General features: G+C 32.7%; 2 protein-coding genes across 4 annotated transcripts; both read right to left on the bottom strand.

Moving 5' to 3' along the window:
• Nucleotides 1-592: 592 nt before the first annotated feature.
• On the bottom strand, nucleotides 593-2,402 carry LOC132741490 (XK-related protein 6-like). The gene is made up of 4 exons (XM_060729671.1): nucleotides 2,274-2,402; nucleotides 1,676-1,835; nucleotides 1,105-1,337; nucleotides 593-672 (listed from the first exon to the last, which is right to left on the bottom strand). Exons 1-4 carry the CDS (start codon nucleotides 2,371-2,373, stop codon nucleotides 593-595), a joined length of 573 nt encoding a protein of 190 aa, XP_060585654.1. The 5' UTR covers nucleotides 2,374-2,402.
• Nucleotides 2,403-2,504: 102 nt separating this feature from the next.
• On the bottom strand, nucleotides 2,505-12,464 carry LOC132741471 (uncharacterized). 3 transcript variants are annotated; one of them, XM_060729657.1, is made up of 2 exons: nucleotides 12,393-12,464; nucleotides 2,505-3,390 (listed from the first exon to the last, which is right to left on the bottom strand). In XM_060729657.1, exon 2 carries the CDS (start codon nucleotides 3,307-3,309, stop codon nucleotides 2,869-2,871), a length of 441 nt encoding a protein of 146 aa, XP_060585640.1. In that variant the 5' UTR covers nucleotides 3,310-3,390; nucleotides 12,393-12,464; the 3' UTR covers nucleotides 2,505-2,868. The 3 variants fall into 3 exon arrangements, with proteins under 3 accessions (XP_060585640.1, XP_060585633.1, XP_060585626.1); XM_060729650.1 differs by lacking the exon at nucleotides 12,393-12,464 and adding an exon at nucleotides 12,199-12,354; XM_060729643.1 differs by lacking the exon at nucleotides 12,393-12,464 and adding an exon at nucleotides 10,260-10,551.
• Between the last annotated feature and the right edge of the window lie 3,189 nt (nucleotides 12,465-15,653).

Genomic DNA, 15,653 nt, shown 5'->3' with positions numbered 1-15,653 from the left:
GTAGACATTCTTTGTTTCAATCAATAATTTTTCAATACAATTTATTGTAGAAAAATTTAGCTGTTACAGACGCATGATGATTTACAATTATTACAAAGTCGCTTAGGGTGTAAAAACAGATAATAAATCAATAGTAAAATAACATGTAGTATAAAACCGACCGGAAGTACTAGGATAGGTGTTTCAACCTTATAGGTTCAATTTCATTTTCAGTTTATCTTAAGAAAACGAGAAAACTGCATTAACGTATTTTCTATAATAAATTACTACATAAAAAACAATCATTCTTTTTCTCGCCTTGGTGTTATTCAAAGTCATGAAGCATAAAATGCTTACATAAGCAAAGAACACGTAATACAAAAAGCGTCCCACAAAACCACGTCTCACTAATGGTTCCCTCAAGCGCTGGGCGTTTTTGAATTTAATCCATAAGAACATGGACGAAGAAATGTACAAATAAACATAAATCCGCCGATCCATGTATAATAATTGACTAGAAATAATGCCGTACATATGAACCCTCGCTGCAATGCTGACAGAACAGAACAAAAGAAGAAAGCAAATCCTAAAAACTTGACATCTTGTTTCCCTGCTATAACTTCTCTATTGCTTCGATAATATGCTGCATAACGTCCAAGCAATACTTGATCCATGATGACAACAGATTTATAACTGAAAACATTAAAAATAATGTATGTGCTACAAGGCGATATATGATCAAGGGATATAATAAGCATGGCAAATGTAAAAAATATTATAATGATACGGTAACAAATTTTTTTTTTAAAAAAATTCTAATTAAAAATAAACTGGCAAACAACCCAAAAGATTTAATTATTAAGAAATATAAATAACAATGTGTTGCATACAGATATTTTTGTCACGACAATATGTTAACTCTGTAAAATCGGAGTTGACTAACACTATGTCGAGGATTTATTTTGACCGAACAAAAACATCACAAATCGCGATCCTTTTCCTTTTTTAATACAGGTAAATGTTCAAAAGGTTGTAACAAATTACTATATTTTGTAATATGACCATGCGTTATTTGAAACACTAATCATCATACAGTTATTATCTGACAATTGTTTGTATACGAACCTCTGATAAAAGTTAGTTCTAAATCATAAGCATAATATAAGTAGAGTTGGACAAACAATTGTGGCGCTGATTCCATGAAAGCGTTAATAAAGTCTAAGAAGAAACAATCCCTCTTTTCTTCCCGAGCACGCGCTTTATGCCATCTTCGTGTACTTCCGTCACGATTTATTTCTCCGTCGTTGCTCTTTGGAATACATTTTACTTTGTATATCTGGTGAATATAGTTGCAAGCACTGGAATAAAGGCATAATAAAGAATTACGTTACCATGGTTACGGTATAAGAATTATGTCAAACATTATCTCTTCTCCAAACCAACTAAATAATAATAATTATATCTTTATCAACACGCTGTAAAGATGCATAATCTTATTTTAAATTACTTATTCATGTAGGTGTGTTTATCTTTTAGTAACATGTTACCATATATCCTTATGCTTTCAACATTTCATATAAAAGTGGAATAAAATAATCATTGTGTATTATCATAATTATCGCGTCTTACATTAGGTGAATAGTTGATAGCTGAATGTCATATGATAGTAATTTAGATTAGAGATTAATAAACTCACCGAACAACTCGTCCTAATGTTAAAAATCCCAGAATTATTCTACATGTTTGTGCCTTTCCCCTCTTTCTGTCAAGCCACACCCACGATACATCAACGATGGCCATCAGAACATGTGGAATAACTATACAAGCCAACGTGATCCAAAACAAGTCAATGTCTCCTGTTCAAGTTTCAATAAACAATGATCACAAAAAATCGAAGCAAGACACACAGGTATATTATGTTGTTTCTTTTTACACTTTTACATAATATTTATATAACTTAAGAATAAAATAAAATAAAATATACATAAACGTGTACGTTAAATCATCGTGTAATAAAAGGTTCTTTTATTTTCATTTTTTGATCTATTTTGAGGTTATAGTTTATGAATTTCGACATATAAACAGCCAGAAACCTGTTACTGCGCTAGTGTTTTGCAAACTTATCCCACGATTTATGCTTCATTAATGTTAACTAAGCCGGTTATTAAATGAATTGCTATTGTTCTAAATTAACACGATTTTATGCATGACTGAGCTAACTGATTTGTGTAGAGTACCAAATTATTGTGTTTTGATATTAATGCAACCAATCGACAAATAAAATGTATTTTTACCATTTTCCTTGTAGCTAACAGCAAGACGAATATCCGATCCAATGTCCCAGAAATAAACTATTAGTGCGACACAATAGGAAATATTAATGCCTTGTAACATTCCAACAAGTACAGTTGCAACATGGTGCCGGCTTTGTCGCCTTTGGGGAATTCACAATCGTCACGTGTTTCCTCGAGGCAGTTTGTTCAGTTTGATAGCTTCTAGTTTGTGCGTCAATAAGTATAGGCATCTCTATAAGCTCTTTTGTGAACTTTTGTTGTTACCTGTGTAACTTTCATCCTGCCCTGTATGGTTTAACTCTGAAGATCCAGCGATATCTTCTTCATTGCCTTCAACATAAAATGAAACATCGTTGCCTTGAGAAGTATTCTGTTCAGATACAGGGTCATTATTTAAATTATCACTTGAAGGTGGCTGCGTGTAGAACGTTGAAGAGCTTTGCGCAATATTTGCGGTTCATCATCAAGCTCGTGTAAATGAGTACGAGAACCTTGTATACCATCTGATTGGTCACTTGGGTATAAACTACTTGATGAACTATTACCCTCCTCTCCCTTCTTCATATCTATATTATCTTTATTGATCAATGGATCATTACAGTTTTGATGCAGCTTCAATATTGTCATCGTCACTCAATCTTTCAGGTCTAATTGTACATTCCAATGTATCCTTGTCGCCATCTTTCTCCGTATATTTACTTCTTTCGGTCGTTTTTCTCGCCCTGACGCATCTTTCTGACTGGGTATTCTTGAAAACAACGCCCCCGTCCACATTGTCTTTCTTATTAGATTTCGATGCAGGTAGGTCAATATCACACTGTTTACTGGGGATACGTGAGAATAACGCCCCGTCTATGTAGTCTTGCTCAGTTGGTTTTAATGACGGATGGTCAAGATCACACTGTTTACTGGGGATACGTGAGAATAAAGCACCGTCTACGAAGTCTTGCTCAGTTGGTTTTAATGACGGATGGTCAAGATCACACTGTTTACTGGGGATACGTGAGAATAAAGCCCCGTCTACGTCATCAGTCATTTTTTGATATTTCTATTGACTAGTATTGATCATGCTTATTGTTGACTTTCAAAATGCTCTACATAATGATTACCATGTGACCTATAAATATACAAAATAACAAAAGGTAAGTAATAGAAAGAGCATCGAAACACGAGGCTATCTGATTTGTACGAGGGGGCGCAGCCCCCGAGTATTAATCAGATTGCCGAGTGTTTTGATGTTCTTTCTCTTTTATATCATAGTCAAACATAAAAACACGTTCCCTGGTGTCACAATATGAAACCCAAGAAAAAAAGGAACCAATGAACGAGCATCTGAAAATGATATTTCTGTCGCTTTACTTTTCTCTGCCGTCACAATAAGTAAACCCAATCAAAAATTAACCAATCAATGGGCATGCTCTGAAGTGCGGGTAACTAAATACCTGCACTCCAGTTAACGCACTGTGCATGTATATGTGTACGTAAAACTCTGACATATTTTCAACAGAAAAGCCCCCGAACTATGATACAAGTTTGATATGGTGAGTCAAACACCCGTCACAGATTTTCGAATAGCATTGAATCGAAAAAATAATTATAAGTTTTAAAATTGCAAATTTTTACTATTTAATAATTTAACGTGAAGGTTAAAATTCTAAGAAAGTTACATTGAAAGTAGACAAATTAATAAAAACATGAACGTTTCCTTTTTACTTGAAAGCAGTTTAACTTAAATAATACAATGTATAATATAAATTAATATAGAAGGTAATTAATGTACTATGTGAATAATTTAACCCAAAAGTTGCAATGCTAAAATAATTCATACTGCAATTTGTAATACTTGAATTATTTAACCGACATTTAACCCCCGGCTAGGGGGTGTGGGGGATGTTGCACTTATTCAGTATCCCTCATGTTCAGACTCAATCAAACCGAGTCTGCAATTCTTATGTAATTTTGTTGTGATTAATGCTTCCGAGGGATCACTTTGTTTCAAGATTTTTATATTGCAATACTTGAGTTATTTACCCGGCAATTTTACTCATTACTTGAATAATTTAACCGGAAAGTTACAACATTTCAATAAGTCAACGGGTAAGTGTGCACAATACTTGAATTATTTAACCGACAAATTGCAATACTTGAATTATTCAGCCGACAAATTGCAATACTTGAATTATTCAACAAGCAAGTTGCAATACTTAAATTATCTTACAGGCAAATCGCAATACTTGAATTATTTTTACCGACAAATTGCATTACTTGAATTACTTAACAGGCAAGTTGCAATATTTGAATTATTTAGCCGACAAATTGCAATACTTGAATTATTCAACAAGCAGATGCAATACTTAAATTATTTAAGAGGCAAGTTGCAATACTTCAATTATTTAACCGAAAAATTGCAATACTTGAATCATTTAACCGACAAATTGCAATACTTGAATTACTTAACAGACAAGTTGCAATACTTGAATTATTTAACCAGCAAGTTGTACGACAATATTCAATCTGCAAGTTGTGATATTTAAATTATCTTATTTGCAAGCTGTTACATATAATGATTTAATCTGCAAGTTGAAATACATATTATTCTACTTGATTTTCTTTAATTAGATGATGTAATTTGTTGTAATACAAAATAATTCATCATGCAAGTTGTAAAACTTAAATTTTTAAGCTTGCAATCTGTAATATTATGGCTCATCATGACCCGTAAATGATTCAATCTTAAATTTTCACAAGCATTCAATTTTTGTTGCCCTGTTAAAATTTCTAAAAAAAATTGGCCAATTACGTAAACCATTTTACCGCCTATGTGGCTTTTTGGCAATAGTACAATTATAGTGGAAAAGCATTTTGTGTGGATATCAAAATACTACTTTGTTTTCAATTTGTTACATTTAAGATCAATATTTTTCACATTCTGTTTTATTTTCTTCTTGATAAATATCAAGCATGCTCTGTAGGAGCACATTTGTCTCGGAACACATTTGTCTTACGTAAGACCGATGCGTTCGCATTTGTCCCACGTGGGACAAATGGGACCTCAAATGTCTACCCCAAAACACTCATTTGTGTGACAAATGTGCTCCGATCAAGTTTTTTAAGGGACAAAAAAAGCACATTTTTCTCATGTTTTTTAAGGGACAAGAAAGCACATTTGTCTCATGTCATTTGTTATGAATTATTTGTCACATATTTTTCCACGGTAGATTTTGTTTTAGAATCGAGGTTCGATGTTTTACTTCATCATAAATAGGTTTGCAAATGTTTTTATATAAAATCTTAAACATAAAGCCTACAGTGGAACTATATATTTTAATACCTCTAATTCAAGAAATTTGATTGGCTAAACCTGGAGCACGACATTCCGTGGTACAATGGTAAAAGCGCAATGGCACGATGGTACGATGATGAAAACGCGATGGTACGATGGAGAAAACACGATGATACGAACGTGAAACAACGATTGTATGATGGTGAAACAACAACGTTTCGAGTCTCGCTGGAATCTCGCGCCTCGCTTTGCATCTCGTACTTCGACGTGAGACAAGAAAATCCTTCGAGGCCAAATACCGCTAAATAGTATTACATTTATAGTATATATAAAACGGACGTTTTTCGAAGATCTACAAAACATAGCTAGACTCATTTTAGAGAACAAATCATGAGTTATGATAAAACTGATAAAAGTAGGAGTCATGCATCTCTTAAGAAAATGTCTAGCGTCACATTTGTTAACATAAAATCACTTACATAATCTGCTATGACGTGAAAGAAACTCCAATATCAAAATTGAAATTCACTTTATCAAGTACAACCTTTGCTCGCATTTTTTTTTACCAAAATGTCAAAAAGATATCAATGATGAAATTTAAACAGAAAATAGCTTAAATTTAGACGTCTGTGGCCATGCTAAGTGAAAAAATGGTGTCCATTACGAGAAGGCCAGATGGCTCCGCGCTGGTTCCTTTACCATAGTCAAACGTTTGAGAAGCATAAACACGAAGCGATGCGCGATATTTTACCGAGAGACACAACATGAAAAGCGAAAGTTCGACAAAACATGAAGTGAGGCACGATATATGCTACTTTGACATCTCGTGGTACGGGATACTTTGACATTGCGAGATCTCGTGTTACAATATCGTGCATCGATTCGTGTCTCGTCGGAATTTCCCGTCTCGCCCGATTCTGCGAGGCCGATATTCCATATTTATTGCATTACCCGGATTATTTTAGGGACTCATACACGTTGTAAGAGCTTTTTCAATGGCGGATCTGTCGGAAAATGGCGATATTTTATCTGACGAAAACAAAATATGTATAGGATGATTTTCTCATTTTCTTCCTGAGATCATGAAGTGGCCTCCGTGGCCGAGTGATTTCAAAAAAACACTTCCCCCTAACCGTTGTAGGTTCGACACTCCTTCGGGGCGTCTAACTATTCATGCGAGGAATCCCAAATGTGGAATATGTACTTATCCGCGTGCACACGCAATAACTATCCCTTTAGAAAGTAATAGCTATCGCTGCGCACGTAATAGTATTAGTACCGAATGGCCACGTAATAGCTATCGCTTGCGCACGTAATAAATAAGAAAATACTATGTCCCGTTTATGCAACCGTAGATTGCTTAGACTATTTTTAAATCATTTATAAAGCTTAAAGCATCCACAATCAATAACGATGGATACTCTGTATATGTGTTTGGGCTCTAGATACTGTACTGGAAGAAATTTTCATTGTGACATACAGAACAGGGATATTCTTTAAGTTTATATGTGACTCCTATGCAGAGGCAGTAAGTGTTTGATTGACCGGAAGTGACCTAAAAACGGTATTATAAATACAGAAAACACAGGACAATTGCTGATAGCCGGTATACTGACGGGCATAAATTATTACCTTTTTAGAATTTCATGAAAGACTGTGAGACAAATGTGCTTTGAGTGTCCTTTCTTTTGCTGGTCGAACACATCTGTCTCATTTCCAATTTGTCGTAAATATGAATGTTTACGAGCACATCGGTCACACATCGTGAGACAAATGTGTTCCGAGACAAATGTGCTCCTACAATGCTCTAAAAGCATTATTCAAAAGTTAAAAATTCATTTTTGATCTGTCTTAAGAAGGAAAAATGAATTCCTTTCTGAGTCATAATGCGCTTTTAAACAATTCAGCCTGAAATTCTAAATACTTCAATCTTATACCCTGTGCGTTAAAATAATGAAACATTTTTGCCTATTAGTTGAAATACTTATATAACATGATCTTTAAGATGTTATAATCAAAGTTTTAACTTGCAAGTCGGTAATTAAATACATGTACGTACAGAACGAAGTTAAACCCTTTACTTGTTATGCTAAAATAATTCTATCTGCAAGTACCATTACGTGATATCGTTAATATGTAAAATATGTACAGTAAATCAATACTTAACATTAATTCAAATAATGAACTTTGAAACACTCAGGTCTTTATCTTAATTTGTCAATACGTTGTTTAATCATATTAACCTAATTATTTCCGATTTTTGGTTCAGTTATCTGATTGTTAATATGCAATCAATTGTGATGATAAATGTAAAATACTTATTGATTTTTATTTGCCTTAACAATAGTATATATATTATATAAAATATTTCTAAAAATAAATAGGATGAAATATACTTATCACGTTAATATTATCCAAAATTACATTGAAATGTATACACAAGACATTAACAATATCAAAATCTGCATCAAAATGTATACACGTAATGTTATCTTTAACATTATATTTTAGGAAAAAAGGCTTTGCAAATAATATGTTTTTGGTTATATGTACTTCTGGCTATCATGTTTAGCTTTACAAACATAAGGAAGGATAACTATGGATCTATCTTTTAACAAAAAAATCCAGGTCTTAAGAACAGTACCGTTATCATTCTGAAAACTGCTTTCTCTTAAAATTATAAATTGCTCTTTATATATTGCTGTGCTCTTGAAGTATTTGGTATATGTTCTTTTACTCTACATATACGTTGATGTGAACCAAAACTACATAGGTTTGCTTATATTTTATTGATATAGTTTTGATTAATATGTAACGCATGAAATCATTATATACTCATATTTCTATACGAGTTACTAGTTATGTATGTGTCTAGGAAGGTAAGAAGTTAATGTAAGTGATGTACAAATAAAAAGAATATCAAGGGGATATACTCCTATTGTACTTCACAATAAAAGTCATTAAAGGTTATGCCCCCTGCAATAGTAGTTTCACCTCATCTGCAGGAGGTTTAACATTTTTATCCATATGCCAATAAGACATTTACGACACACATTGTTGTTGTGCAATAAATATGTTAATTAATTACAGGCCCATTACGCCTGAAAAATGCTATACTTTCTAATTTTCAAAGGCTTTTTATTAAGTGTTCTTTTACAACCCACCTGTCATAAAGTAAGATGAGTCATATTTTGCCTCTGTAACATTTTGGTAAATAAGTAAAGTATTGTATAGTTAAAGTATTGTATAGAATAGTATGACTGGCCTATAGTTAAATGTACTTTGTTTACATTTTGTTACCTTAATAACAAATCATTACACGTCCACCGCTACTCTATTCATGTTATTAGCATCTTACATTCTCTAAATGCGTTACCAAACTTTGAAACACACGTCTACCCCTTATAATATATGTAAATGTTAATTTCTGAGGCATAATGAGTCATTAGTTATACCTAGAATATTATATCAGAATGTCAAGTTTTTTGTCGGCATTGTCAACAGGAATTATCACAGTATAGATATGTGCTAATACACTACGATTCAAAACATTCATATCAACAGGCGTTTAATAAAACAAGGGATATAATGTAATGATTTTTTTTTTTGGAAAAAAGTTTAATAACAAGAAATTCATTTATCATGTTTCTCTCTCTTTTCTTTTTTTAATTTGGGTACCATCAACGGAAAAAATGTGACGTTCTTTCGTTTTTTTCTGTTTTGTTTTGTTGTTGTTGTTGTTCGCCACGAAAATGCAAAAAATGAGAAAATATTAAGTAATGCAAACAACGACGTATTTTATGTGTCGTGTCTTTGCCTGATTTTGTCTTCCTAACACTTTCTCGACTGGAGAATGCCAAAACACGAAGTTTTGCATATTTGTGGCGAAAATACCTCTGAACTGATAATAGTTTATTTTACAGCTGCGAGCTTTCAACACTGAACTTTATCCCTCATTTTTTTTCTTCTTTCTCATTCATTCAATTTGGTTTGTTACTGCCTTATTATTATTAGATTATTCCATATATTAGGGAAGAACCGTTTGCTGATGTTGTAAGAACTCGTGGTTCAACCCTTTTGCTACTTTTGTATTTATATTATGATAATACACTGTTATAAATGAGTACAAAAAGAGCATTAAATATGTTTAAATATAAAATCAAGATTATTAGTATTCAGTTATGTTATTATATTGTGTATTTATGTGTATTTTACACATATTGTAACAATGCGAAGGCCTTCATCATATTATAGTGTTGTTGTTGTTTATTCTGTCCTAGACTAAATGTCTCATAAATGATATTAGGTAATAAATGATTTATTTTATGTTTAGAAAAGCGGATTAGACAATAAATTGTGTTTATTATCTCACTACCTGGTGACCTCATTTCTGCTCTACTTTCGCTTTATTTACTTTATATCGTAGAGCATAAAGTAAACAGTTATTTATGACAAAAACACAGCCAAATTTGTGTCAACTATGCGAACAGTTTAAACATTCTTAACCGACATATTTACATTACTATCAGCATAATTGTTTGTGTAAACAACATATAGACAATAAGACATGGAAAGTTAACTGTATCGTTAACTTGATCGTCTGCTTCAGGTGAACGAGTCATACAACATGAATATTAACTTAATTATTTTATACTAAACAACATGTTTGTAATCTTTAGATTAAAAATAAAACGAATACTTACGAATAAACAACATAAAAATGTCCCACTTTATCCTAAGAGTTTAAACACGACATTAAAAACCGACTATCTCGTGTGATTACTAACCCACAACTGTTTCCCTGTATCATTAAAATTTAATGTAGCCAGGTACCAGCGTTGTGAAATATTTAGACCGTGAAATACAACAATTTCTAATTTTAACCACGCTGGTATTTTTCTATATCTAACAGTCTAAATATATAACATTATAAAAATATCAATGTTAACCGTGTTATTTGGTCGGTGTTTATTATAATCAAAATTGTACATGTTTATAGATAATTATGTAAAACAGTAATTACAAAGTGTGATGACTAATATTAAAGCATGCACTATCGTTGGTATAAACATATATCACTGCGATACTGTATGATGACTTGCGAGTCTAACAAATGAATGAGGAATTAATCATGCAATGGAACTGTGGTTAAAATAAAACATTACTTAATGTATTTTATTTGATTTAAATATATTTTATTGCTCTTTTTTACACATTTATAACATAGCGTTACACTATAGGCGCGTCATTGAAAAGATACTCATTTTAACATTTTATATATGTGATAAATAGAATATTGTTTTCGTGTAGATTCAATACTTAATTTATTGAACTCGTTGAATAAAACAATATTATGCTCGCCAGAGGCTCGCATAATATGATTTTATTCAACTCGTTCAATAAATTTAGTATTAAACTACACTCATTCAATATCCTCTATATATGAATCGAGGGATGCATAATTATTAAAACTCAATGTATCATTTCTTTTGAGCTCAACAAAATGTTAGATTTTTGCGAGTTTCATTCTTTATTGTCAATTGTTTAGAAATCAATTCGTTATTTTTCTTAAGGGAGTGTAAAATCGTTTGCAACATTAATGGTTGAACAGATAAATAAACATGACGGGAACGTGACTTTATGTTTTGTTCCGCAAAATAACTTAATGATCAACATTATTTTTTGTCCAATCACATTGTAGTATTTTTCAAATTTCTGTTAAGTCTAACTTTGGTTAATGTGTACTAACTAAACAAAATCTACTTAATCTGTCGTCTAACCAGTCTAACAAATTGCATTATATTAGGCAGGAGTTAGCTCTGAGTTGTAAAATGTCTAGGTTAGCAAAACATTGCCAATGTAAAAGAAAATAGAAGAGGTCAGGTATTTCTAAATATGAGGATACAATCAATTAATTTATTACATAGATAATACATGTGGGGCACGCAGAGACTAATGATTACATAGTAACTTTTTTATATCCTTTGAACTCTAAGAAAAAATGACTGTTAGTAATTGCTGAGTGTTTTAAACTTCATATTTTCTAGAAAAAGTAACCAAAACATTATTTTTTTTCACTTGATAAGAATGAACTGCATTAACAATCATTGATATCAAGAATACAATGATTTCATTTTTTGGCTGGAAAACTCATTGTAAATGGACCCCCTCCACCTGTAAACCTAAATTGACACAGAGAAAAATAAAAAAGTGAACGTTTTTTTCAAATGAGCAAATCAATAGGGAATTTTAAATGTTAGTGAATAACTTGAAGCTAATAACGAATTTGTGTCAATTAATAATCTCTAATGTATTTTTCTCACATTTTCCATTTATTTACAAAGGATGTACACATTTCATTATTTCCATTGTTTTTACCTAATTGCATCATTTTCCTTGCTTTTTTTCGCCGATATTTTATAGAAACTTGATAGTCTTATTGTAGATAAAGGCATAAATTCTGTGACATTTCAGTAAAATTGTGCCTTATCATCTTGAATTCCGCGTGTTCATAATGACAAAATTGTGAATTCACGAAGATGTAACATGAAGTTGAAATGTCCCCACCGGGCTTTCGTAAAAAGGGGTTATTCATACGGTGTTGTTAGCATTACTATAAGATAAACTAGTGCCTGCACTCACCTTGAAAAACCACACTTGAAGAGACCGCTAGCCTGGTCTATTATTTTTGTATTAGTGAAAATAAATTCCGTATCGTTTAGAACTTAATAGTTTTAAACTAATATATAAGTATCATCTTCGTTTTTATTGGCTTTAATACTTTTTATTTACTTATGTATGTGTTCATTTATCCATCATATAATGATTTTACTTACATTATTACAACATTTATAACAAAAAACACTTGAGATTAAATTTCCTTATCATACCAGTAAGACAAATACACTAGATGCATAAATAAGACCGGAAGTACTTGATACAGCATCCGTTTGTCGTTTTCTTGAATGAAATGAAAACAAAAAGTATATTAAAACAAGTAGGGGCAAAATTTAGATAAACAATTAAAGTATATGAATTTGACCCCCGCCCCCCCCAAAAAAAAAATAAAAATAAAAAATAAATAAAATTAAAAAAACAAAAATAACAAGAGCGATCAGTAATCACATGTGTCGCCTCATGATGGCCAATTTCATGTTGGGACAAATTTTGTGACAGACGGACAGACAGACAGACGGACAGTGCACAACTAGGCTTGGTACTGATCATTTCTGTAAAGTTTAGATACAATTGCACCAGAAGTTTATGAGGTGTAGTCCAGACAAGCTTTTGCGTATCTGGCAACACACAGAAAAAACACCTTTTTATCAAAGGGCCATAACTCAGCCAAAAATCATTCAACCAAAAAACCCATGCAATATGCGCAAGGACTTGAGCTACAGATCAATCCTGTAAAGTTTCATTGAAATTGCATTAGTGGTATAAGAGAAGTAGTCCAGACAAACTTTAAAAAAAAATTATTAAAGGGCCATAACTCAAACAAAAATCATTGAACCGGAAAATGCTGACAATATGCACAACTAGACTTGGTACTGATCATTCCTGTAAAGTTTGGATGAAATTGCACCAGTAGTTTATGAGGAGTAGTCCGGACAAGTTTTGTGACGGACGAACGGACAGACAGACGGACAGACAGACGACGGAGAAGTGATCCCTATATGTCGCCACTACTCCGTAGAGGCGGCACAAAAATTGACTACTGCTGTAACAGTAAAATACAAATGCATAGTAAATTTTCAAGAATAAATTGCATAGAAATAAGGAAAAATTCTTAAGGAAAAAAGTCTTATTTAATTCCTAATTTAACATGAAATGCAATTTTCTGTAATAAACAATCGTTTTTCTATTAAAATTTTACATTCCTAGTCACTTGACCTGTTTTGAGTTAATTATTAGCGCCCGAATAATTTGTACATTGTTTTGTTTAAGTTAAGGTCAAATACAAATAAGTTGCATTAGTCAGTCATATACTTGCTGTAATTCAAAGATTTTTTTTACCACACAAGGCATTTTCCAAATTAATTGCTAGCCCTTTTTTTTTTAAATAATTGCGTTGAAAAAGAAAGTATTGTGCAACGTGCATGACTCAGATTGTTCCAAAGTAATAAAAAGTTAAAGAAAATGACGTGCATAATTATGTACTCGAATGTGCGAACAAGTGGAGGGAAGTATAACGCGCTATTATTGTCTATGATGTTTTCCACACATCAACTCTACATTTTAGCGTTATAATGATAACTGTCAAGCTTTTATTGGAGACTGAAGACCCCAGGTGTCACTTGCTCATGTCTGAACCTTGGGCATTATTTCCGCAAATACCTCTCGCTGTGTAAGATATGTATGCTTAATGTAATGATTAAAATATTCTGTATGTTATGTGATCGATATTATTACTGTGTGTATACCACACTTGCAAATATATATATATGTATATAATTATGCAAATAAAACAAGTTTCAAGCATCGAATAATATGTAAAATGTGTACTTAAAATATTTGTGCACATTATATTTAATCAATAAATTACATGCATTCATTTCATATTGGAAAATTTGACTTTATAATTACCTTCCTTTATTGACATGAAATGTTAAATTTGGTAATATCTTTATGAATAATGCTTATTGGAACTTACAATATTGACAAATTTTAATTTGAGCATCATATTTATGAAAAAAAAAAAACATGAAAAAATTGTGTTATCTTTAATGTTAGGAACATTATGTTTGATATTGGTAACTTATACAATTTTCTTCAGGTAGAAACAGGTACGTAGCTTCTCATTATCAGAGAAGGACAGACATTTTTGATAATTTTAAAAGCTAGTCAATAATCATCCACATATATCAGCAGTTATGAAATACATGAGTGAAAAAACAAACATAATTTGAGCCGTGTCACAACAAAAATAACATGATGGGTTTGCGACCAGTATGGATCCAGACCAGCCTGCGCTTTCGAGCAGTCTGATCAGGATCCATGCTATTCGCTATCAGTTTCTCTATTTGTTATAGGATTTGTAAGCGAACAGCATGGATTCTGATCAGACTGCGCGGACACGCAGGCTGGTCTTGTTCCATGCTGGTCGCAAACCCATTATGTTGGTTATGTCATGACACGGCTCATTTAATGTTTTTCTTTTCATTTCTACGTTTTAATGAACATGTTGTAATTATGGCCTTCTTCTAAAAAGTAATACGAGAAATTTTATTGTGATAATAATGTTTTGTATACTAGCTAACATATACACTGATCGTTATTTTGTGAACGTGCTGTTGTTATGTTATCATGGGCTTATAAACCTTATTTGATTGATATGAATAATTTATGTCTATGTAATATATCCAACAGGTCTCTCACTGGATGATGTTTTAGGAAGACCTACGCATGTCGCTAGCTGGGCAATTTTTTTTTATTGGTCTCCCGGTTTCCTGCCGATTAATTAAAGAAGGTACTCGGTCTCTCGCTGATTAATCAAAGAAGACACTCGGTCTCTCGCTGATTGATTAAAGAAGACACTCGGTCTCTCGCTGATTAATCAAAGAAGACACTCGGTCTCTCGCTGATTGATTCAAGAAAACACTCGGTCTCTCGCCGATCGATTCAAGAAGACACTCGTCTCTCGCTGATTAATTCAAGATAACACTCGGTCTCTCGCTGATTGATTCAAGAAAACACTCGGTCTCTCGCTGATTAATTCAAGATAACACTCGGTCTCTCGCTGATTGATTCAAGAAAACACTCGGTCTCTCGCTGATTAATTCAAGAAGACACTCGGTCTCTCGCTGATTGATTCAAGAAAACACTCGGTCTCTCGCTGATTAATTCAAGAAGACACTCGGTCTCTCGCTGATTGATTCAAGAAAACACTCGGTCTCTCGCTGATTAATTCAAGATAACACTCGGTCTCTCGCTGATCGATTCAAGAAGACACTCGGTCTCTCGCTGATTAATTCAAGATAACACTCGGTCTCTCGCTGATTGATTCAAGAAAACACTCGGTCTCTCGCTGATTTATTCAAGAAGACACTCGGTCTCTCGCTGATTTATTCAAGAAGACACTCGGTCTCTCGCTGATT

This window comes from Ruditapes philippinarum, unplaced genomic scaffold (genome assembly GCF_026571515.1).
Source record: "Ruditapes philippinarum isolate M1 unplaced genomic scaffold, ASM2657151v2 ctg1921_1_1_1_1, whole genome shotgun sequence".
NCBI classification, from domain to species: Eukaryota; Metazoa; Mollusca; class Bivalvia; order Venerida; family Veneridae; genus Ruditapes; species Ruditapes philippinarum.
The sequence above is the reverse complement of the archived record's forward strand: the minus strand, read 5'-3'. Positions and strand labels throughout refer to the sequence as shown.